Source organism: Pseudoliparis swirei, chromosome 3 (genome assembly GCF_029220125.1).
Source record: "Pseudoliparis swirei isolate HS2019 ecotype Mariana Trench chromosome 3, NWPU_hadal_v1, whole genome shotgun sequence".
Classification (NCBI taxonomy): Eukaryota; Metazoa; Chordata; class Actinopteri; order Perciformes; family Liparidae; genus Pseudoliparis; species Pseudoliparis swirei.
This window is the reverse complement of record NC_079390.1, coordinates 19016580-19043264: the sequence shown is the minus strand read 5'-3', so window position 1 is coordinate 19043264 and position 26685 is coordinate 19016580. Positions and strand designations below refer to the sequence as shown.

General features: G+C 40.0%; 1 protein-coding gene across 1 annotated transcript in view; it reads right to left on the bottom strand.

The window, feature by feature from the left end:
* Nucleotides 1–25552, bottom strand: part of LOC130191989 (cell surface glycoprotein MUC18-like) — a 51080-nt gene extending 25528 nt beyond the window's left edge. The window contains 1 exon segment of the mRNA XM_056411801.1: nucleotides 25421–25552. Coding sequence (XP_056267776.1) covers nucleotides 25421–25484 — 64 coding nt within the window. The 5' untranslated portion in view covers nucleotides 25485–25552.
* Between the last annotated feature and the right edge of the window lie 1133 nt (nucleotides 25553–26685).

Genomic DNA, 26685 nt, shown 5'->3' with positions numbered 1-26685 from the left:
TGATGGAACAATAATTCTTATTTTCAGATGATTATACACTTATAAAAAAAAATGTACTGACATCATATTCCATTCCTCCCATAAGGTCCCCGAAAATCGTACACGTTTCTTTGAGAAAACCAAGTTTCTTGTTCACATGAGATTTAAGAAGTCGGTAATTTGGTTACTTCTTTGGTTTTATCCCACTAGCATCGATGCAAAGTTCTTGCTAAAAATGGTGTTTCACTTGCAATGACTGCAGTGTTTGAGTGGGCATGCACACAGTTGTTTTGATAGGAGAAAAAGATTAAAAAGCACTGATGTGTTTGTGTGGGTCAGTGAATGTAATCCTGGACTGGGTTTGTATCCGCAAAATCACTTTTAGAGATTTTAGGATCAGATTAGACTTTTGGAAGTCAATGTTTTGTCTACGCGATCAGTCAATTATTGGTTTCCTTTGAAGATGTTCTGAGGCTGGGTGAAGGGCAAGAACACACAGGTTAAGGAGAGTGCGGCGCTGACAGTGGAAGACATTGTCGGGTGGGGGAGGGAAACTCGTGGAGGAGATGGGGGAGCGAACAAAGCACATGTGGGCTTTAGCTTGACAATATTTTCAGTACTTTAGATTGTGTTCTCTCCCAATGACCCAGGGTTTGTTGTGTGCATGTAAACACAGTCTGTGAGAGTTAAAGGTTCGAAACATGTTCACCTTTACAGCAGCTTTATCGACACGTCTCTCAGATATAAAACGTGTGTATTTTCACAACAAACCTGGCCTGTATTTCACATCAAAACACAGCGCTTGGCCCCAGGAAGTAATAAACACTTTCTTATTGTACTCCAGTGGGAGTCACATGCCTGCCGTCGGTCAGACACAATGTCAAACACAATGATATATTTGTATTCAGCGCTCATAATCAGCTGCATATGAGAACAGCGAGCAGCTCAACTCCGACTTTATCTTGATCTCTAGAATGGAAGACTCCAGTTCTCAGGGCTCAGCAGACAATATCCGGCGCTTGTTGTATTTGCTCGGCCACAATGTGCCAAGACCTTGAGCCAGGGTTGTGGTTATGACTGGATTCCCAGTCGTCGGGTGGCACTCTGTCCTTCTGGGCTGGAGAGGATGGAGGAGGTGGGGTTCACATTGCCACAAGCAGCTGTGAACAATAGTAACTCGGCCCCCCATTCCCATGCTGTCGAGGACAGGGGCAGCTGGGGAGGGGAGGGCTCCATCAACACCTGTGAGCTTCCCACAAATCACTTGATAAATGGGTTGAAGTGTAGAAGCAGAGAGAAGAGAGAAACGGAGGGTGAATAGGGGTGTGTGTGTGTGTGTGTGTGTGTGTGTGTAAGCGGTGTAGGGGTAACTTAAAAGAGTATTATGTCCGGACCACACACAATGTTGATTTCCCTCCAAACACACCTGTGCATCTATAAATAAAAGTTTTTTTTAACTTGCGCTACCTCAATGCCATCTCCAACGTATACCATGTTTAAGTGCTGCCAGAAAAGTAAGACATTCCTATATTTCTTTAGTATAAAAAAGGTACAAAAAGTCTCTCGCCCGTTTTTTACAGTTTTTCTGTCGTTTAAAAAAAGAAACTCCATATACAAGCACATTTCTAAGGGACAAAAAAAAATGTCATAGTAGTATCATCATTGTTATCGGTTCGGATAATATTGTGAGATCTGAGGACAAAAAAAGTCAGAAGGGACAAAAAACCAGAGAGCTTGTAAACAAAGCAACTGCTCAGCCTAATATCTAATGTGTTGTTAGTATGTTAGAGTTCAATGTTGGTCTGTAAACTGTGTTGGTTGTTTACAAAAGCTCAATATGGGTAACAATATTAAAGCTTGCCTTGAATTTTATAAGTAATATAGTTTTCTCTACATAATAAGTTTGCCTAACCTCTTTAAAGCTGTCTGATTGTTGACTGCTCGTGTTTCTTGAGCCAATCGACTCATTTCGGGGTATGTCGCAATGTTCCCAGAATTTAGGAATGATCTTTTTGAGTACTGTTTTAGAGGGACCACGGTGTCCCTGACTGAGGGTTTTTAACCATATTCTCACTAAACATCTACCACTCAGACTAAAAAGGCACATTATTAGTCAACAATTGTGGCAGAGATAACAGCGTGATACATAACAAGAATCCGTCCACACAAACACTCGTGACACCCAGTTTTATGCTGAAACGTACATTTAACTTCCACAGACAGACACACCGAGACAATCCTCTGCTCAGAACGCTGTTCTTTGATTAGACGGTTGATCTTTTAACAGCGTCCAATAGCAGGGCTGAGGGCGTGGGGGAGGATTTGATATTTAAGCATCTCTTTATCCTCTGCCTTTTGAAATGTCAAGTTCAAAGATCCAGACCGGCGGCCTTGATCTGTGAGCTAAGACGACGCGGAGAATTACCCGGCAACTCCCAACACGGCAGAGACGACTACGGCTCTGCCGTGAGTCCCAGGACGGCACACATGGAGCGTTATTAACCGTGATTATATTAAAGTCTGCAAACAGGCGTTTGATGTGTGTTCCTCGTGCTCTGGTCTGACCTGCTTAATGGAGCAATGTTTTCACTGTAATGAAATGCTCATTGTGTGTTTTGAGCTTTTTCTCATTGAATTGTACTTATTAAATTAGGACACTTTCCCAAGCAGTCTCTCATACCACCGCAGCGCATTTGGTCCTTTCGCTTTTTTAAAGACAAATATGAAAAGGTTTTGATGTCGATAATAAAGGGGTGGGATGGATGTGCTGCTCTACGATTCTGAGTATCGTGCCAGTGAATGAAGCACTGCCAGTTCAATTAGAGCCAAACAGAGCCTGATGTCCTGCTGAACTGGAGCCAAAAATGGCAACGCACCGAAAAATAACACGGATAAGCCAAAGATAGATTAGAGGCATTATTATAATGTTCACCTTTATGGTTATCGTACCACTTTACTTTTATGACATATTTACCATATACTGGACTGTAGCTCTGAGATTAGTATTGTTTTACAGATATTAGTGACTTTGGAAGTTGTTTATAAAGCGATGTCCTTTTCTAATTTATCAGACTGTTCTAGCTGTTCTGTTGTTTACCTTTAGCTACATAGTCATTATATCCACATTACTGATGATTATTTATCAGAAATCTCATTATGTACTTATTTTGTGAAAGCACCAGTCAACTCATTAATGTTATTACAATATCGAGAGGTATTTGACAAAGAAAAATAGTTAGAAATTCAGAATTTCCCCCCAAAAATGACAAGTTTGCATGCCTTGTCATCTTTACAATAATACAAACAACGTTGTATTATTGTAAAATAGCTCTTCATAGGAGGGGTTTTGAATGTTGATAAATACTTTACATTAATAACAACTTTTAAATGTTTTCAATGGTGCATACAACAACATTATAGTGTGTCATTCATGACGAGTTATAATTGTTTCGAAATCATAATGTCATTTATTTTATGTTATTTTAAAGCTATGATTACTTTTGATACAAAACTACTTTTGGAGCTTCAAGCAACAGATACGACTGCTTCCCTCCCACAAAATTGGAAATCGATTCAGCTCAGTGAGACACTTACGGGACCCATCGGTTGACATTTAGATAATATGGTGATCAAAAGCTTACAGCAAATGCTTATGGAAGACTTAGTCCACTGAATGATGGGGATTGCCTATATAGGAATACATAAGGGGATAGACAAGAGAACATGGAGGCAATATGAGCCTGGAAATATCAGAACTGAATAAAGTTGAAAAAATGCTTTTATTCACTGAAATTAAAATAGTTGTGAAGTAGGTTAAAGTCAAGTTTCAAAGTATGATCTAATTTCTTTTGGTCATCATCATCATCACTAAGAACACGTCAGCCCCCTTGACAGCATGACTGCCTCTTATTGAAGGGGCACTCTTCTGATTTTACACACGAGGATCCGTTTTCTCACTGTGGAGGGAACGACTCAGGCTGTGGAAGCAGTTACACAATGTCTTTTGTGGCTCTCAGCTCGGGTTTCGAGACCATGTTTAAAGACCAGTCTGGGGGCATCATGGGGAGTGTAGGTTCTCGAGTTCATAAGTCAGGATATTTCGTCCTTCTTCGATTTCTACCATACTTCCGTCTCTTACAGGTCCACTAACTACACTGCAGCCCCAATTTAATATGGCAAAATATAGAGGTATTAAAGTTTATGTCTGGTAATATTCAATGCTTTTCTTACTGTCAATCATGTCATTAACAGGCTGAACCCAATGATAAATTGATCCTAGTGATCCTATTTTCTATGACGCCAAATCCTAATATGGCTCATAGATATCAACTGTTGCCTAACAAATATGAAGAAAAAAAATCTGTGGCTCATTAAAAGCGCCACACACCCTTTAAAAATGTTTAGAGCCGCAAGTAAACTCGCCCTCTAATGCCCATAATAATAATGTCCACAAAATGAACTGTGTTAGTTCAATAGAGAAAATTACTCACGCTTCAAAAAGACTCATTTTTTAAAAACTGTACATAGTACCTGGGCCTATGTTTTTTCTTTTTTCTTCTATTTCACTGATTGTGTGGTAATTGCCCAGTCCTCACCTGTTCTATGTTCATAAATCGATTAAGTATTCAAAAAAGTTTAGCTAGTTTACATGTTAGTTTACATCCATATCATGAGATATTGTGAAAAATGGGAACTACAACCCAACAACATCATGCCTGCATTAATCCAACGAATGCCAAAAAACAATAAACATCAGGAAAACTTGCCTGCCAAGCGATATTCAAGTGTCTATTATCTATTTGTGGGGTAATGAATATCCAAAACAACTATTTTTATCTATTGCTGAACCAAGTTATTTCAGAAATGTTTTCAGACGTTTTATAAACATTTTTGTTTTTGCGTTTGTTTTGCCCCCATCAAAGTCTGTTTACAGCGATATGCTTCCTTCCATAGAGAGCCTAGGGTGCTTATCACGATATAACATGTTTTGGGGTGTATTAATGCTTTAATGTAAGAAGCAACCTAGGGTGATTTGAAACATGATTTTGTTCTGTTTGCTGAAGGCTAATCTCTCACTCTGTGTCACTCACTCTTCTCAAACTCAGGGTTAGAATTATCTTTCACTAGTAGTTTGAGTAGCACTGAAAATCAGAAAGTCAGAAAGAAACTCACAATATAGATAATGTGCAGAGTGCTTAGCAGAAGAGGTCAGCAAGGTGGTTTCGGAGATGAATGTTGTTGTCACAATGTTTTTGCCGCTGCGTAACAAGTGCTGCTTGGATGTGTCTCAGTCATTAAGAATGACAATCCCAGTAGGTGGCGAGAAATAAAGAACAGGTGATCAGACTTGGCTTTAAACTCTCCATAACATGACTGCATTTCTAGCTCCTCCACTCGTAGCTGCTTTGTCTTATGCCCTTTTAACAAGCACAAGCATGTTTTTTTCAGGCCTGTCGATATCCCTGTTCCTGGTCTCTGCTGGGCAGCAGATGCCAAGCTGGCTGGAGGTGGAGGAAGCCCATGGCGACGTGACTTCTCCGGCCCCGCGGGGGGCTTCGCAGAGTCACAGATCTCTTCCCCTGGTTTGCTGACAACCACACATGGGTATTTCTGGACGTGGTCTCCAAAAGAAAACAACCTCTAATTACTAATTGACTTAGTTTTTTTACTTAATGTGTGTAGCTAACAGCTATACAGTAGGTAAACAGTAACAGACACAGTCAAGCAGGTGATGCCTATGCAGCACCTCGGGAGCCATCACTTATTAAATGGCACTTCAGATGGGGTCTTTTGTGTCAATAGGAGTGCATATTAGATAAGTAGAACATATGCTGCAACATAAACAACAGGCTAATCTCTGCCGCAGTCTTAAAGGGAAACCTCGCCTCCAAAATGATCATTTGTATATCAGTTACTCACCCAGTGTTAGATAAATTAATCTAGTCTGCATCCACGGTAAACGAGAAGAAAAGAAAAACAGAGGAAAGTCTTGAGAGATTAGATTGTACTGGACGAGTTGCGTGAACGGATGTTTTGGCATGGTTTTGCTGTTGTTAATGTTGCCCTCATTTCACTTCAATTCTTCAGGACTTTTCTTTTTGTTCACCGTGGAGTCATCAGGGTCACACTGACAAATTATCTTTTAGACGGTGAAGTATTCCTTTTGGTGAACAAACACACTTTAAGTAGCAGTTACTGCGATCTTTGAGATATCTTGTACATTCTTCCAGGAAGAGTAAGCATGAAAGAAATGAACATGGCCATTACTGCTATAATATAGTACTATACTACATAAAAAGGAAATAATATAGTATTTAAATTGTAATTTTGTGCTACAGCATGGTTTAATAACCCTAACATGTAGACTTACTGCAATAAAGTAATATGGTTAAAACACACTACAGACCAATTTCCCCATTCAATATATTAACAGTGTAGCACGTTGTTGGTCACTTATCCAGATCAAAGTCACTTTCACAACACGGCATGCAGAGCAGCCCAGGCGTCTGTTTCACCGGCAACTCCATCCAGCTCCTCCTACAAGTCTCTTCATGGGTGGTTTCCATACCAGATGCCCAAACCACCTTGAATGACTCCGATCTGACACCAGGTTCTGTTACTGTCTGTCACCCACTGATGATGTCCGAAGAACTGCAGGAAAACCTTGGCAAAGATAAGATTAGTTCTCGTCTTCGCCTTGAGGGATGCTGGGAGGCTTTGTGGTTTACTCCAAATTGTCTTGAGTTTAAAGGCCCTCTAGCTGCAGAGATTTCTCACTTCATTCAGCAGAACAGCCCCCACGCAAGTCCTGCTCGCTGCTTCATGAGATGTGAAATTTGAAATTTGAAAATGTTGGTGACGTGAAAAGGTTGGTATCCAAAATAGAAAACGGCCATCCTTAAATATCCACGGAAACACTTCAGGGCAATCTGGCCATTAGCGATGCACAGAGCAGCCTATTACTCATCAGTATTAGAGAAAAATAAGAACAACCCCAGGTTTCTCTTTAGCTCTGTAGCCAGGCACAGCTCTGTGGAGCCGTGTATTCCCATAGACCTTAGTGGAAATGACTTTATGAACATCTTTAATGAAAAGATTTGAACTATTAGAGGCAAGATTAATAATCTCTTGCCCTTAACCAGTGCCAATCTGTCCTCAAGTGGAGTGGCCTTGGAAACCGCTGTATGTTCTGGTGTATATTTGGAGGGCTTTTCTCCCATCAACCGTGACCAATTATCTTCAATGGTTTCTACTTCTAAACCATCTACCTGTCTCTTGGACCCCATCCCGACGAGGCTGCTTAAAGACATTCTGCCTTTAATTGGCAGCTCTCTATTAGATATTATCAATGTGTCTCTGCTAACAGGCCACGTACCACACTCCTTCAAAGTGGCTGTTATTAAACCTCTCCTGAAGAAGCCCACTCTGGATCCAGAGGTGTTGGCTAACTAAAGACCGATCTCTAACCTCCCCTTCCTCTCCAAGATCCTTGAGAAAGTAGTTGCAAATCAGTTGTGTGACTTTCTACATCATAATAGTTTATTTGAGGAGTTTCAGTCAGAATTTAGAAAACATCACAGCACCAAGACGGCACTGGTGAAAATAAAAAATGACCTCCTAATGGCATCAGATAAAGGACTCATCTCTGTCCTGGTCTTGTTAGACCTTAGTGCTGCGTTTGACACCATTGACCATGACATCCTGTTACAGAGACTGGATCAGTCGGTTGGCATTTCAGGCACCGCACTAAGTTGGTTTAAATCCTATTGATCAGATCGATCTCAGTTTGTATTTGTAAACGATGATGCCTCGATAACCACCAACGTTAGTCACAGAGTTCCACAAGGTTCTGTGCTTGGGCCAATTTTATTTACTTTATACATGCTTCCTTTGGGCAATATTATCAGGAAACACTCCATAAACTTTCATTGTTATGCAGATGATACTCAACTATATCTATCGATCAAACCAGAGGAGAGCAACCAGCTGAGTAAAATTCAAGCAATTCTTCTCTTAACCTACAACGCCTTGATTGGTGATGCACCATCATATCTTAAGGAGCTTGTAGTACCATATTGCCCCACTAGAGAGCTGCGCTCACTAAATGCGTGGCTACTTGTAGTTCCTAGTCTTAAAAAGTAGAATGGGAGCCAGAGCCTTTAGTTATCAAGCTCCTCTTTTATGGAACCAGCTTCCAATTTCAGTCCGGGAGGCAGACACAGTCACCTCATTTAAGAGTAGACTTAAGACTTTCCTCTTTGACAGAGCTTATAGTTATAGGGCTGAATCAGGTTCACCTGGTCCAGCCCCTTGATATGCTGCTGCTGGGGGACGTTTAGGATACACTGAGCACCTCTCTCCTATTTTCTCTCTACTTATGGATGAATTGTCATCTCTATTGCACATTACTAACTCTGATTTCTCCCCGGAGTCCTTTTGACTTGTATGACGTCTCATGGACCCTATGAGACGTAATAGATCCCATCTGCCTGATGGATCATCGAGGTCTGGATCGTGGAATATGCCTACTACCAACTATTCATACACTCTGTCAAATTCATTGATTGTGTTGGTACTGTGTTTTAATTTGTGTATAATGATTCCTTCTGTACACATGGCCTATATTACACCTGTCCATCCTGGAGAGGGATCCTCCTCTGTTGCTCTCCTGAAGGTTTCTTCCCTTCTTTTTCCCCGTGAAGGGTTGTTTGGGAGTTTTTCCTGATCCCATGTGAGGTTTTGGGACTGGGATGCCTATATGTACAGATTGTAAAGCACTATGAGACAAATTTTTAATTTGTGAAAATGGGCTATACAAATAAACTGACTTGACTTGACTTAGACTGGAGCATTAAAAGTTAAAAAACAACACTTTATTTAATCGTACGACCTGCCTTCTCTTTCATTGCAATGTCGCTGATGTTAATTAATCATTCAGTTGTAATCAAACAATTATTAATCATCACATATTTTCATAAGCATGGACAGAAAAAAACGGTTACAGTAACAATTGATCCATTCACAAAATACTTTAACTTAACGATTAGTCATAAATTGTTGCATCTCTTAATAAAATTCAAATGTGGTTGGGGTGTTTGTTGGTCGCACGATCAATTCCGCCTGTGACAACACAAACATGCACACACACACACACACAATAATTAGAATTAGTTTAGAGCATTATGCTGGCTTCCACATAGCTAGATAATCCATTGTGGTGAGCATGATGTCTTCATCTGGTTGAGATTCAAGTTTTTTATTTTTCCAGCCACAAAACAAGGTTTTCGTTCAGCTTTATCAAATTGTGCTTTTTATATTGTCAGCTGAGAACTTCCTCGGACTATACTTTTTGTATTTGTAAATCATAGTAGACCTAAAAAAACAAATAATACAAATAAACAATGAGAGATGGTTGAGTGTTCAATCCAGCAGTTTCAAGTGCATGGGTAGGAGTCAGTTTGAAGCCTTGACACGTCTTTATTCTGACATTTCACTTGTAGAAGAAGCGCCACAGGGCAGATTCCGGACCTTAAAGCTGAGCTGTGGAGGTGGATCACATTACAGCTTTCATCAGACACGTCTTCAACAGACACAGGCAGTGTCTGGCAGCCACTAAATTGCCCCCAAAAGTCAACGCGGCACCATGGCTTTTTAATAAATTCTGTCTGTGACTTGGACATCACTCTTCAGTGTCTTGATTCTTATCTGTGAACAAAGTCTGTTAGCACCTCCCACATCAAGCTATGTGACATTTCTGAACTACGGGAAAACAATCCCTCTGCATACTCTAGCACCAAACTGCTACTTGGAAGAAGATCTCTTTTTATTTTATCTGCATACTGTGGAGTCCAAAGACTTTCACAGTTCGAAAGGAACTCATTTGTTTGATCTTTACTTGCCAGGCATTTGTCTAAAATATCTCTCACACGTCTGCTTGGCTGGATGAAGTTTGACTAAATGCATACAGATTTAAAGTATCTCATTCTTGTTGCCCAAGAACACCTGGCGGCGAACGGTGACAGCGAAGCTGAAGGAGATAAACCTAACCTGGGGCGAGGCACAGCATGCGGCACAAGACAGGTCCAGATGGAGGCAGATCGTCGAAGCCTTATGTCCCATTAGGAACGAAGAGGATTGAGATAAGATAAGATTCTTGTTTAAAATATCTTTTTTTCCTTCTAAATACCAGTCGATCTGTCCCAAGTTTGACACATGCCGACGGCTGTATCTGGACAGATCAATGATCTTGTTTACGTATTCTTTCATTTCATAGATTGAGATTTTAAGTTACAATATTGTAGTTGGCAAAAGACAGTTATTGTATGCTGCTTGTGTTTAGATTTAGGAGTAGGTAAGTAATTTGTATTACCTGTCTAATTACATGTATTATATTGATTAGGGCTGCAACTAACGATTATTTTGATAATCGATTAATCGGTTGATTATTTTATCGATTAATCGATTAATCGGATAAATTTTTTTTTTTTAAATTCATTTTCAACCCTTTATTCAAAACAGGGTCCGTACGGTCATGGAAAACCTGGAAAAGTCATGGAGTTTTTAAATGGCTATCAGCAGGCCTAGAAAAGTAATTGAAAAAAATAAAATCCCAAAATATTTGGAAAAGTAATGCGAATTTGTTTTATTCAAATGTTAATTTACACGGTATATATACGGTATGCTTTGGAATTCTCATTGTTAGTTTAAATACTACATCTTCTCACTTTGTCACGTATAGACAGAGTTTTCACAAAATGTTTAATCATGGAAATGTGGTTTAAAGTCATGGAAAGATCCTGGAGATCCACTGGTCACCATGGTGATGAACCGTCACAAACAGACTGACAGCTTTCCTCTCCTGAGCAGTGGTCCCCATGTGGCCCCCTGAACAATATCAGAGACGCCTTCCGATTTATAATTTTTTTTACCTGGCCCGCTGCCGTTGAGATTGCAGTGAGACGCGGAAAAAATGTGAAGTGGTGCTCTTCGCAATAAAACATCTTTGATGGGACGTGTCGAGTCTCGGCCAATCAGCGTTCAGATGTCGACAGCGTTTGGAAAGTTAGGTTAGCTTGAATGTTAGCCCGCTACATCTGTTGCTGTCACGCTGCACGGTGTAGCGATACTAACAAAGTACCCGTACGTTAAAAACGATGTGATTTAGCATATTTTTAGTATCGATACTTCATTAAAAGAGCGCACGATCAGAGCTCACGCGCTGCTCCGCTCCGTTAAATGTTGTCTGCACGCGCAGCGCAGCGCTCACAGTGGCGTCGTGGCTTATTTCCGTTGCCTTTCTCTGTGGAAAAATATTTTCCGCTATCCGCCACGGAATAAATAACCACGTTTTCTACGTTATACTCTTGTGGAAATGCCACACACGTCGTGTCGGGGTTCATAACGTCACCCGTAGGCGCACACAGCTCCGTGAATGTCTCAGACTACGTGAATGACTTCCGCATCCAGCGCCACGTGAGCAGCAGCAGCCAATTAGATTCATCAACAGAGGAGCAGCTCAGCGCTGATTGGCTCTCACAACGCAGCGTTCCGTCTCTCCGCTCCGCTTGTGTTTCTCCTGCGCCGCTCTGCGCTCAACTCAACTTTGTTTATACTCCGTGACTTATTGAGCGCCGTAATAATCGCGCGACACAACGAATCGATAATGAAATTCGTTGCCAACTATTTTAATAATCGATTTTTATCGATTCGTTGTTGCAGCCCTAATATTTATATTTGTTAAGAAAAACGACATCCAGCCTTTTTAATAATTATATCACACACTACAGATTTAGATATGTTATACTTGTGTTAAGGGCTGAAACAATTAATCAATTAGTTGATTGACAAACGTGTAAACTATTTAGACAATAAGATTGATCTTCCCTTTTTTCCCCTGTGAAAGGGTTTTTTCTATTTCTTGGGAGTTTTTCCGAACCAGATGTGAGGTCCTGGGACAGGGATGTCATATGTGTACAGATTGTAAAGCCCTCTGAGTCAAATTTGTAATTTGTGATATTGGGCTATACAAAACAAACTGAATTTAATAAAATGTAATTGAAACTTTCAAGTCGTTTTTAAGCAAAAAACAACAACAATTAGCTGGTTCCATCTTTTAAATAGTTCGTTATGATAATAAACTAAAATATATTTTGGGTTTTGGAAATTGTGATAGGTGTTTATCACCATTTTCTGAACCATGGACCAAGCAATGGAATTCAGTTTATTCTAACATAATACTATCAATAAGTGCAGTTCTTCACAGTTACAGTGAGGCAGAGAACGAACTGGAGATATTCTAGACGGATTCCACTGTCCGATCAACAGTTGCTGCTGGTTTTCCTACACCAGCTTATTTTCTGCCTCTCTTGCTTCTCCTGGGACACTTAAACAAAGAGATGAGGCCTCTGGGGAATCTGCCAAACAAATGCCCCGCAACCACTAACTGAACAGTAAAAAAGTAAAAATAATTAGGCCTGCACTATGAATCAGCTCAGAAGGGTCGTCCCACACAAAGCATGACATCTGAGTAAAAGCTGGCCCTCTACCACTGCACTGTTGGTTGAGCCTCAGGGGCTGGAATAACATTTACAGACAGCACTGACACGAGACTCTCTAATCCTGCACGATGCATGATATGATACACGGACATCGCCTTCATTCCCTTCATATAAAAGGTTATTTAAAAAGTGCATTCTGTTGAACGTTTAAACTAAAGGGTATTGAGGATTTCAGCTGTGCAGAGGCTAAAATGTAACTAAGAGAACCTAAAAATATGAAAAGTTTCAGTTACAACCAGCGTATGTGAGACAGAGCACAACTAATTAAAAGCTATAGCTACTTGATTAGTTTATAGTAATGAACAGACGAAGAAGAAGAAAAAAACAGTGCCAGATGCATGCCATCGCCACGCCATGGCACAGCCCATTAGCACAAGAGGCAAACACCATGAAAGCCTCTCTGGTTAGACCCGAGGTCCTCATGAATATTCATACGCACATGTACCGAGATGTCTTTTCACCATCAAAGTCGATCTGGACTTTAAACAGACTTCATTTTAATTTGACGACAGATGTGAATGCAAGCTCGTGTGACAGGAAACTGACTGGCACCGTGCCAGACATCATGAGGTCGTGTCTATAGTAATGCGATGCGATCGTAAATGCATTCCATGAAATGAAGTTCATTTTCAGTTGCCGTGCTTGCAGTGTGGCTCGAAGGATGTTGGTCCACCACTCTGATATCTCATTGGAGAGGTTGGCACGACATTTGTTTCAGAAATCCAAGGTTCCCAGATGCTTGCATCTTAAAATGTGGTTGTATGAGGAAATTACCTTCGCATTGAAAATGCGGAAGGTTATGTTTTGATCGCTGTGTATTTATTTATTTATTTGTATGCGTGTTACTCGCATAACACAAAAAGTATTAAACCGAATCGCATGACATTTGATGGGATGATTGGTTATTATCCGGGGACCATTTGATTCGATTTTGGGATCAATCGGGTCAAAGGTCAAGGTCATGAAAAGGTAAAAATCTTCTTTTTACCATAGCACGGTCAATTTTTATCCAATTGGCATGAAACTAATGCCAAAATGTTCATAATTCAATGCCCTATCTTGTGATATGCGAAGGTATGCGCTCTACTGAGTGACCATTCTAGTTATCTATAGTTGTTGCATTTCCTACAGGAAATCAACACGCCCCCAGTTGAGAGAAGCAAACGAAGAGTACCAGCTCAGAACCAAAGCAATATAGTGTTGAAGGAAAGCAGGAAAACGTGTTTTAGAAAAAAAAGATCTGTGTAAGTATACACAATACATACAATTTCATTGTTCACTTGACATCAGAAAGCCCTTTCTTAGGGATCTGAAGACATCGTCTATGCTCTCTTCAAAGCCATCAGACTTATTTGATAAAAACAAAAAATGTTCCTTCACAGAACACAAGGGTTGCTGGTTCTTCGCTGCCTTGATCGGTTAGTTAGTTTGTTACCGCACAACTCTGTTGTTCTGATTCTGGTGATCCCTTCCACTATACTATTCTTTTTTCTTCCAGTTGCTCAGAGGGGGTAAGGCTTGAGTTGTTGTATTCATCTATATTTAATTAGTGTCCACAAAACCAACAATGTTTAGGTTTTTCTCCTAACTTTCCATATTTTCATGGGATTTGTTGAAACAAACAAAAGTACAAAACATCGTGAGTTGAAACCGTTGATGGTGGCTTATGTTTTAGAATAAGATACTATTTTATCACTAATATCTACACGGATGTTGTGTTTGTTTGAAAAAGATATGACTCTGAAACATGAAGATATTTGTGGTTGTTGTCATAATAAATCACTTTTACCATCAGGTGTAAACATATATACACTCATGATATCACTTGAGAACTTCATCCTGGTGACGAGCTGGTTGCCACACTAAGTAGATTTCTGCAGGCTCTTCAGGCATTTTCTCGGACGTGACACTGACACTTTGGGTTGGCAGTTTGACGTCCGTAAACCTTAAGAGCAAAAGATATCAGAGGACTTGGAATTCCACGGAACAATGAGTGGGTTTTAGGGGAAGCCTTGAGCAAATACTGACACGTTTGTGGCTTCTGCATTGTTCCAGAAAGAAACATATCTCCTATCTATTTCCAGTGAACAGACTGCAAGATGCAATTGAAATCTCTAACCAGTGACATAGTGCTGTGGTCACATTACACACACACCTAAACCCCTCAGGATTTAAAGGGGGAATCTGTGCTTTCCACACACTATGGACCCTGTGACACCAAAATATAACTCAAAATATAACTTTACCGACTCCATGCTGAAATATTTTACCAATGATGTTTTGTTGAAACCCTTCAAATAAATACATTTCTAAACAGTTTAAGTCTAATCCAGCTCTTGGACCACGCTTGTCAGAATTAGAAGTCAAGATAAATTGCAGGGAAAGATATTATTGACAGCAGCTATATTATTTGCAGCGATTACGCATAAACAATGAGCAATTGCTTATATTTCACCTGACAGGCTACAAGAAACTGCAGTATGAACACCAAGTATATGTTGAAGTTAATGAGACTTCGGTCACAGTTGTTCCAGTTACTTTTGAATGTAGAATGTCCACTCACGACAGATTTTTGTTTACAATGCTACTTCAACATTTAGGGAATATCCTCTTATCTAATTTTAAGTGAAACCTAAGCTAACCAGCTGCCGGCGGTGGCTTTAGATTTTAGCGTACAGAGTAAGCGGCAACCTCTGGTGCTGAAAAATAAAGCCAAAGCATAAGAGCCAAACACTGCAGATCCCCAGACGGCCCCAGATGTCCCTAAAACCAAGTCAATCCCCATGAACCCCCATGCTGAAATACACAACTTTAGAGCATAGATAAATATAGCAAATTGCACTGTACATGGGTTGAATTAATATAACTCACCTGTTTAAATGATATTAAGACTTAAAGTTATGCACAATTAACAGTGGGCGACAAGGTTGGTGTAGTCTAGCTGCTTGCTGACTCTTCTGCTGTGTTACTATGGAATATGTGGAATATGCCTACTATGAACTATTCATACACTCTGTCATATTCATTGAATGTATTTTAACTCTAAATCTGTCCTTCTGTACACATGACATCTATTGCACCTGTCCATCCTGGAGAGGGATCCTCCTCTGTTGCTCTCCTGAAGGTTTCTTCCCTTTATCCCCCCTGAAGAGTTATTTGGGAGTTTTTCCTGGTCCGATGTGAGGTTTTGGGATGTCTACGTGTACAGATTGTAAAGCCCTTTGAGACAAATTTGTAATTTGTGAAATTGGGCTATACAAATAAACTGAATTGAATTGAATTACTGCGACCCTCCTCACTGTGCTGCACCTCTCACCCTCAATGGCCTGAGCCACATTGAGCTTCACAACAGCTCATCAGAAACGTCCATATTCTCTACAGCAGTGGTCGCCAACCCGTCGATCGCGATCGACCGGTCGATCTCGGAGACGTTCCCTGTCGATCTCCAAAATAAAATGAAAATAAATTCAGAAACACATTGTTCCTTGTTTTCGAACATTTTCTGAAGTGTCTTCTGAAATGTTTTCTTTCTGACTGGAAGATTGACGTCAGAAAACATCTCCGCCTGATTCATGAACGCCTGAAAACGGGTTCGCTTACACAGCCGTGTTGTCAGCTGTGCTCCTGAAAGAGGGGAACGTACCACTACAGGTGAGGCGCAGGGGGAAATGCAGAAAGACCTTGATTGATAACTTCACATATTACACAAGCTCAAAGTACACCGACATAAAACTAAGTCATCAATAAATAAATGTTGAAATGCCTGTACCTTCGTGTACATGTTTACGTTACGGCATTAACAGGTTACGCCTGCGCATGCGCGACAGCCGAGATTCTTGGCGACTTGCCAGGTCTTACCTCCGTGAGTTGGGCTTTTCTGCTGTTGTCCTTCAAAACAAAAGCTCAACATTGAGCTTTTTTTCTTGTCTGATAGAGCAATCTGGTTTACTTGAAAGTGATTGCAATTGCATTTATTCTATTATTTGAAAAGGGACAGATGCAGGAGTCACAAATGGTGATTCTCATATTTATTATTATGATAATTATTTAAATCTGAGGATGTCTGTTGAGTTGATGTGAATGTATTCACCAACGGTCTGAGTTCAGAATCAATCCCAGATGAGAAAACTTCCATGAATACCAAATTTGCCCCGAAAAACTCGTCAGTGGAGTTGAGAAAATCACCAAATCAAAGACCAGGAGCTGGATTACTGACACAGCTGACAGACAGCCTCAGACTGGCTGTCTGTGATTATGAACTAACTACAAGCTCACAGACAGAGTTCAGTCACAGCATCACACTGACTTGAGTCACATGGCTTGATGGCATTATGATGAGAGCTGAACTTACATGAGTTGCACTGACTGATCATGTTGTCAGTGTCATGCTGTAATTGGATTGGATTCAATTTATTGTCATTGCTAGAGTACAGGTACAGAGGCAACGAAATGTAAATAAATACAACATTTATATTGGTAGTTCATCCAGCTGCTCATTGCAAATGTGTTTTTTCTTGTTCATATTGTGTGCGGTTAACAAATATCTTACTTGTTATATTACACTTAAATTCTGTGTTCCTGGTCCCATCAATTTGAACGCTGGACCAAAATGACAATTAGGCCAAATAAAAAGTTGTAAGTCCAGTCTGGACCGTCGTTTTCTCTCAACGCCTCAATAGGTAGATCTTGCCGGTCATGAAGGCGGAGGTCAGGGATCTTGGGCTCAAAAAGGTTGGTGACCACTGCTCTACAGTCTCTGGTACCGACATGTTAATGGTATCGATCTTCTCATCTAACTCTCAGCAGGACGAAAAACCTTAATTCTAAAGTTAATATAATAGTCCTTAAATAACCAAATAGATCATAATAAATGAAAAGAGCTGTCAGAATCTATAACCACAAAATATAGATATGAAGTATCAGCCTCCAAAAGCCATTATCCTAATATTGTATTAAAAATGTACATTTTGTGAAAAATAAGGTTGAAACTAATGAAAATTACAAATGTGTGTAGCTCACGACAAAGATCTGGATTTAGCTGATCAACGTGGAGGACTAACGTAACCTAAATTGTATGCAAAGAATCTCAGCAATGCTAAATAAGATTACAGGGCTCGAAAAATAAACAGACTTATGATGGTGTTCACTGTCGCTGCAGAACCAACATCCCACTGCTTATTCTAAGTGCATCTCTTCTCTGTTTGCGCCTGCTCTTTCAGTCGGAAATGTTGACAACAACAGCAAAGTAAACACTCCCAAGCTCCATCCACTGCACTCCAATAGAGAAAAACAATAGGGGGGCATGAGAGAGGGGTGAGAGGAGACACGGGATGGAAGAGGGGCGGGGGGAGGACACGGTTTAGAAAAGGCGGGAAGGAGGCAAAGACCATTGTGGTGTACAATTTCTCTGTAACGTGAGCCCTCGCTTGTTGCCCCCACAGAAGAATGTCCGATGGATCGGGCGTCAGGTGTGCGCAGCTGCTGGTTAAGCTCTGTGTGCCGACCAGAGAGGCCGACAAGTGGGAAGAGAAGGAATGAAAGGCTTCTAAATAGGGCAATACTGGAGTTTTTTGTTGTTGTTGTTGTCTCTCCCTCTGGCACTGATGGGACTGCTGCCAAGACTTGGATTGTGGCCCGAGAGAGGGCCATGTGTCCCACAGATGGAACTGCTGAATATGAAGGGACGCCATGTGCAGATGGCCAATTTGGGTTGAGAAGAGGTCAGGGACAACTAGTCACAACTGCTCCAGACAGAAAGAATATGAATGTCTTCTTTTACAACAAAGAAAGCAGGACGGTCTTGTTCATAAACATATGCATTGTTTAACATACTGCATGTGTGCATTTCAATGGAGTATATTATTAAGGTATATTAAGCCTGATATTGAGCAACAACAGAGTCGGTAGTGTTAAACAACTTAAATACAAAAACACTCATCTTATGATGATTTAGCTGACAGATTGCTTCTCTTTTGATATGCTTTACTCAACCCCGTTGTGTACTTATCTTGAACAGTTTTTCTTACACACCATTGTTGTTTAAAGACCTTGAGAAAAAGAGCAGAGGTGAAACATCGTGTGCCACCATCTCATGACTCACAAGACACATCAGGATCGACTTGATTTAGCTGAGGTGACAATGATCCCATCACACAACTGACTGACGGCAATGAATCAGTTGCATGCTTTTAGTGTGGATATAATTCATGCAGACTGCTACATAGCTTTTGCTTAACTAGGTGGGAGTCTTTTTATGATCCTGTGTTGTCCGATTCAGTTTCCACATGGTGCAAAACCCGATTGGTGGAAGTATATAGTCATAGTATGTACATTTAATGAAGAACAATTCTGAGCACATTAATTGAGGATTTTAATTTGATGTTACTTTGTGCTTTTTACCTCCAAAAAATCCAGACCGATTTCTACATCAATATTAAGTCTCAGGAACAATTTAGGCAACCTAGACAGACTGGTTGTCTATTTTACAAGCTGGACTGTGGGCTTTTCAGCCAGAGCAAAAAATATTCCTCTACATTCATCATACTGCTTTTACAATCCTGAACACAAATAATCAATCCAGTGCAAGCAGTGCAGGCAAAACCAATATTTGGGATTCAAAGAGGCTTTTAACCTCCTGACCGATTTTTGAGGTTTCTGCTCGAAATGACATAGCCAAACTAAAAAGCTTGTGGCTCTGCAACCACAAAAGCTATTTTGATAATGTTGGTGCTATAATAAAGGCAACACATGTGAGCTTTTGTTCAGATGTGTAAATATTAGTATATATGTTACTGGTTAAGAATAAATGAAGATGAAACTTCGATGAAAATAGAAGTTTCAGGTTCGATTAGAATAAAAAGCACTTGTTTCAGGATGAATATCTCCTGGATGGATGCACAGCAAAGGCCGACAATCACCCAGATAATAACACAACTTGTGAACAGACTCTCTGCAAAGTATGACTCAGAAAAAATAAAGCAGAACAATAGTTTGCAGGGTTTTTAGTAATGAGAATTTAGACGAGGTCTCTAAAATGTGCATTTGGGCACATTGGACTGGACCATCATCTGTGCCATTTGACTTTTCTCATGCACCAAACCATTTATTTTATTTCCACTTTCACTGTTGGTGTTCCATACATCCAAATACCCCATCCTGTGGCTTTGAAACAGTAAACCAAAGATTTAAAAAACCATCAAACAAAGTGGTGCAGCCGGTTTTGGGATCTGTCACATCTCCGTCTCAACGCTCTCAAGATGTGAAAGCCTGCAGCACTTTCAATGCTTATTAAAAATACAAAATGAAAAAAAAAAGGTAAGTTTGGTGCTGGATACAATCACGCTGCAGATTAAAGTTCAGCGCTCCGGCACTACCGAATGCATGTGGATGTTGCTCCCTCTCATGAGTAATTTCCTGCATGCCTCTTTTTGATGAGTATGTCTAAAACAACCGTCTCCCCTCCTGAGACATGTCCCCTCTCCTCGAAGGCGGACCGTTCGCTGTATAGATTGTTCACTCAGTTGAATGATGTGCTTTGAATAGCACAGCAGTCATGGATGTCTTGGCCAGTTCTTGAGAGGTACTCGATAAAGGAGAGATTCCCTCCCAGAAGGCCAGGGATCAAACTCCAGAGGCAGCTGTTGGATATAAATTCCCTCTCAAACATCAACGCTCTACTCACTTCAGAGTTGCTCTACACATGCCAGACAAGGCTCCTGCCAACCCTTTAATTTGGGCTTTAGGGAGGATTTCAGCACGGCTCCTGCCAACTAAACAGCTTCGGCTTTGACTTTCGACAAACATGTCTTGGATCTTTAGAGCATGCAGAGGTTGTGTCAAAGAATGGCAAACAAGCCTTTTTCAGAGAAATCCATGTCTGCTGTTTTATGACTAAATCATGCTCGCCTCAATGTACCTCGTCTCCCTAAAAATCCTATTCATGAACAACAAATGTGCTTCATTTGTGCATTGTTTGGCAGTAAATACAATGCAGATTTAAATTTTCTATCGACAGAATCGGGAAATATACAGACAAAATCTTTTTGTTGTTTTTGCCAAATCAAAAGAACTTGATTTTTGTTGGAGGAATATGTTAACGAAAAACACCATATCTCCTTAAACAAGTGTTTTAATAGCCTGACACTAACACAACATGGGACAAAGGTTGTGAACCTTTGCCGCTGTTAAATCTGGTTCTGTCCAAGGAGACAAAAGCCCACGAGCTGGAATAATCTGTGAAAGTACTGAAAAGAGTGAACCCACTAGGATGCTTGGTGTTTGATTGTTCACCGTGCTGACACGCATGTTAGTTGAATTAGCTTAAATATGCCCAATTCTACAGCAAGGCCCCAATATAATACCACAGGGATCAAACGGCACACTCTCTTTAATGAAAACAATGAGCCAATACATTAGATTATATGGCTGTCATGCCTGGACATCATTCAGGCAAATGCACTAATCCCACATGAACAACTGCAGCCAACAGCTGCACACTTCCTGCTTACACCCAGACGAGCCCGACAACAGAGTGAAGGTATTCTTAGGCACTCAGCCAGGATGAAGAAGAGGTCAGGGAGATCAGCCGTTATTTACACCAAGAGATTGGCTCACTGGGATACCGTATGACTCATGTTTGGATACTACTTTGCTTAATACAAAGACACATTTCTTATCTGGCTTATATTGAATGATTGATGATGTATTAGCACTCACAGTCAAGCAGGAAGTATTCCTTAATATAATGCATGAATAAATAATCATATCATAGAATGAGTGAAGGAGGCAAACAAATTGGACGAAACTTTCATCGATTGACGGTGTTGGATAGTCGATGTAAACTTGGTTTTCAAATGTATTTGCATATTGAATTGTCGTTGCGTCTTCATGTAGTCTTACCTTGTGGTCGAAAACAATTTAAATATGTCAATTATACGATTGGTAGCTTGAGGGTTTTCATTGAATTAAATGTATTATTCTGAATGTAATGAAATAATATCAAAGGGCATGTAAATCAAAATAGTTAAAGGAATTGCTGCCATAGCCTATTTTTTTAATGTATTTAATTTTAGTGTTTATTCTCATGGTTTATTAAACTGACCATTATTTCAAATTAATCAAATGTCAAACACATTGTGTCTTTAACATTAACAAGGTAATGTCTTAAAAAAACAAAGATATTTAACAGATGATATATTATGAAATTAACAAGAAAAGCAGCAAATTCTAACATTTGAGCATCTAAAAAATATGTAGTTTTGCCTTTTACGTAATAAAAAAAAAAATGTATCTATCATCACAACTGTTGTTCTCTAAGTCAGTAATTAGCGAGATCACATGTGTCTTAACAACAACCTGATCAATTGTGTAAACTCTGAGCACTTTGTTCCACGGTGAAAAACTCCACACTTGGCAAGAATAACTTAGAAAATAACTTCAGTTAAAATCAGAGAGCTCTCCATCAAGAAGGAAGTGAGTTGTCTCTTGGAGGCTTCACTGAACAAGAGTGGTGAGCCACCATATGCCTTGGCTCCAAGAAAACCAATGTGTGGTCATCAATTAAGGAAAGCTGCTGAAATGTCTTCACGTGACATTCACCATGCTTTGGATATGACTGACGCCAAAGCTGTGTAAAATGGTGTGAGTCAAAACGCCATTAAAATGTCAATCTGTCCCGATATCAGCAGGCTAAATTAATTTAATAAAGGTACTATAAGTTAAGTAACTTTTCCAAAACAGCGTGGTTTTCAATGTGGGTTGTTTCCCCTCAGCTTGTTTGTTTTTGTGAAACAACCCCACAAACAAAATATTGACTTTTGCTCAGCTAACAGTAGATATTTACGGAGGTGTCATAATTCAATTCAATTCAGTTTATTTTGTATCGCCCATTCTCACAAATTACAAATTAATAATTCTGTTCATACACAACAACATGGATATTGACTGATTAACTTGGTCTCAAAGCATAATGCCCAAACAAAAAAAATATTGCATAGATAGCGAAAATAAAGACTGGTAAAGTATTGCAGTTGAATTGGCTTGTAATGGTGAGAAGCCGACACACAAGGAAATAGGTTTTCGAAAGCACCTTCAAATGTCTCTCGTCATATTCTATGATGCTGGGTCACATTAGTTGAAGATTTTTTTATTTTGCTTGTATGAATACAATAGACGTTTGCAGTATGAAAGCACTAACACTATTGTTAATCAATTCGATTTTCGAATTGCCTATTGAGGATCTCACAGATATTAGTATCAACTCCTTGTTCTGGTCTTGTTCCATCCCTAGTTTATGGTAATGAAGGAACGTGTCACCCAGAGCAACAGTGTGGCTTAGTGATGTGTTTTTCATAGTTAGATGGAGCTCTATGTTACAAAAGGCTGAGATCAGGCTTTACATCGACATCACTTGTTAATACAACCAATTCAAAGCTTTTAATGGGATTTAATAACAATAAAGAGGGCATCTCACAAACAATATCTGCATCATTCGTGCATCGGATTGAGAATCTTATTTATTTATTAAAAAGTCTGAGATAGATCTATTAGTTTCACTTTTAACATACCATTTTGGGAACGCATAAAAGGATATTTTACACAACAAAGCTTTCAAGGATCCCTCAGAGCTTTGAAACATATTGAAGGATAATAAACAAACAAGCAAGCGTGTATCTACTGTCTGTTCTGTGAATGACCTCGTAAAAGCTCTGCCACTGATCTGATTTACTGCACAGCCACACTGCCCGGATCACTTGGCCCTTCCTGTAACACAACATGCCCATCATACTGATGAACACTGGTCCGTCAGATCAATAAGGAGGTGGGTGTACAATACATCAGCTATGGGACATGTTATGGTTTCTGGTCATACTCAGGAGGGGTTCATTTTCATGCAGGAGAGATGCTTTTAGCCACAAATTGTATGCGATAAAGTGCCCTTCAAGGTCCATTCAGGGGTCAGTTTTGACAGTCTGTTTTGGAAGCTCTTTCGAGGGCTGGGGTCTCTATCACTAACCAACAACCTAATCCAAAAACAGACAGCTTTACTCTGTCTCCAGAGGAGGTCCAGAGGAGATGAGGATTAAATAGCGGTAACCCAATTAAGACAAGGCTGATAGAGTAAAAAAAAAAGGGATTTAAGAGAAAAAAAGGTTTAAGGTCGGGACACAGTGAGTGTTGTCCTGTTGCGAGATGCTACATGGAGAAGAAGGTTTTAAATTGAATTCTGTCTGTAAGAAATCTGTCGGGGAAAATTATGTCAGCCTTTAAGAGAAGCACTTGTGAAGAAACAGATCCACAGAAGAATTTGTACGTTTTATTATTCTCAAAATTGATCAAATTATTTTTAGAATCTAATTTTGTACATCCAATTAATTAACCCACGAATCTGTTGTTTGACTAATTCGTTCAGTTCCAATTAGATGCCAGTCCTACAGTATAGCCTAAACCCATACCTTAATGTTTCCTTATTTTCCATTACTTTGACATGGACTATAATTAAAGTTGAAACAATTAGTCAATTAATAAATTGAATCAATCAGCACGGTTCCAGCTACTCAACTGAAAAGACTCACTGCATTCTCTGTTTTACATCTTAGTAAATTGCTTTCGTTTGGATTTTGGGAGTCTAGGTCTGAAAAAACAAGACATTTGAGGATGTGACCTTGGGCTCTCACAGACTCGGACGCACTGTTAAAGGGTGTTGGATTTGGTAGCATCTAGTGGGGTGGTTGCAGATTGCAACCAACTGCTCTGCCACCAAATGCAAAATGCCTCGCTCAGAGGCCACCATAACAACACTGCTCTCGGAGCAACAGAGGTCAGGTGGCGGCTGACGACAACCACAGTTTTGCACTCTGTGGTCCACGTTACCTCAGCTTCACAAGCGTATCAGACAACTACGGTGGCCTTCAGAAAGATGCAAAAGGCTCTTGCTATCACCATTGTTTGGTTGTGTCTGTTCTGGGCTGTAGAAACCTGTCTGTGCACCATGGCAAAACTATTCTTAGTTTTGGGTGATTATACACTGATAAATGCTTAACACTGGCCCTTTAAATCAAGCCAGTAGCTTCACATAGTTTCAGAAATGACTCAATATACAACTCCTGACCCTAAAAGGTCATTGAGAGGAAACATATCCATAATCTTAAAATGAACTCAGACTGGTTATCATTATCCCACTGCTGTCCTGTGTCTAAAAACCTGCCTGCTCACATCACATCATATTGCTGGCTGGTTTTTGGCTGATGAATAACAACGACTCAACCCTCATCGTGTCGTGAAGAGAGAACAAAGTTTGGTCCTGCAGTCTGTGGTTCTTCAGATGTTTTTACAACAGTCTTGTTAATCCTGTAATAACTTAACCGGTTTCTGTCGCAGTTTATTTATGACAGAAACATTTAAAATAAAGAGAAAATCGTGTCACGTGCAGACGTATGCGCAAACGCACAGCAGAGCTAACCTAACCTTGGCTTAATTGGCCCGTTAACTACGCAGTAATTAATTACAACTTTATTCATTTTATTCGACTGAAAACAACCGAAAATGAGGAGCAAGATTTGAGGCAAACACTCAAATTAGTGGAAACCCACACAAATTCAACATGTGCATATTCCACTAACGTTGCATGTGACGAAGCTAGGACTCGTTAATAAGCGAGCGGCTAATTAACCACAAGAAAAACACACTTTTAAATAGAACAGACGGTGCTCTAGTAATTCAACTTAAAATCTTTTGAAAATGTCCCAAACATTTCATAGGAGAGTTCAAGAAAAAGGCACACGTTGTAGTTTCATTCAAACTCAACGGCTGTCCACCTTCACTCAAAACTTGTCCCGTTTTAAAAAAGGAGAAAAATGGCGTGTTTAGTTTCAGTTAGAACTCACCGGTCCAGTTGAGGAGGCAGAGGTGAAGAAACAAGGTTGCGAATGTTCTGCACAGGAGAGCCATGTTCTTGTAAAAGCTGCTTGTCGTATCCAGCCTGAAATAATCTGAAGTGGTGTGTCGACGAGAAGTTGAAGCCAAGCAGCAGCCCGAGAGAGGGGAGACTGAGGAGGAGGAGGAGGAGGAGGAGGAGGAGGAGGTGGAGAACGGAGGGGGCTCAATTAAAGTCTCAGTCTGGCTGGGTCCTCCTATTGTGGAGGCGTTGTGTGCGTGCGTGTGTGTGTGTGTGGAAGAAGCAGCTTATCAGTGTTTTCTTCTGCTACGTCCAACTCCTAATTCACACAGACGTTTTTTCTTCTCCTTTTTATGAGTTAGAAAGTCCCCAAGGTCACAATAACAAGCATACCTTATCACTCCTGCACACCTTTTAGCCTAAATCACACGGCTGAATTCAGCTCAACTGGGACACGGTATTTGCATTTCCACAATGGTGGACGGAAGTGATAATCCCTTTTACAATTCAATTGCAAAGTAATTCACTACATTTGGGGGAATATGCGCTTACAATGCTCTTTAGATGAGCTCGATAAAGGTCACACATTTACAGCCGCGGAAGGTTAGTGTAGTTTAGCAGGGGTGGGGGGGTACATCCAGATGAATTACTTCAAAGTACTATACCACACATTCAAAATAATCAAGAAAATATAATTTAAGAATTCTAAGCAGAAAAATAGTGTCATATTATGTCATTAGACTGATTATTATACATGTAAACACAGAATTGTTATAGATGAATCTGCTTATTATTGTCTCCATTAATGAATTGATTGTTTTGCTTTGTAAACATATTAAAGCCCAAAGTGACACCTTCATAATGTTTGTTTTGTCCAACAGTCCAAACCTCAAACATTATTAAAAATACTAACATTAATACAAAGGGAAATCAGCTAATCTTCACATGTGTGAACCTGGAACCATTAAAACATTTTTAATCTTCTGTCTATTGGCTAATTGATTAATCGCCTATACGTTTCAAATGTCCTTGTATAAACTGTGGTATACAAACTCATTGTTTGAACGTTTTGTGCTCAAAAATCTTAATTTGTAAAGTAACTAGGTCTAAAGCTTTCAGATATAGATGTAGCGAAGCAAAAGTTGAAAGTTGCAGACAGCTCGCTAAATTAACAACTGCAAAAGAGCCCAGATTACACTGACACTGATGCTATAGATTTAGGGGGCCTGACACTCTTGTGAGAGAAGGCCAAAC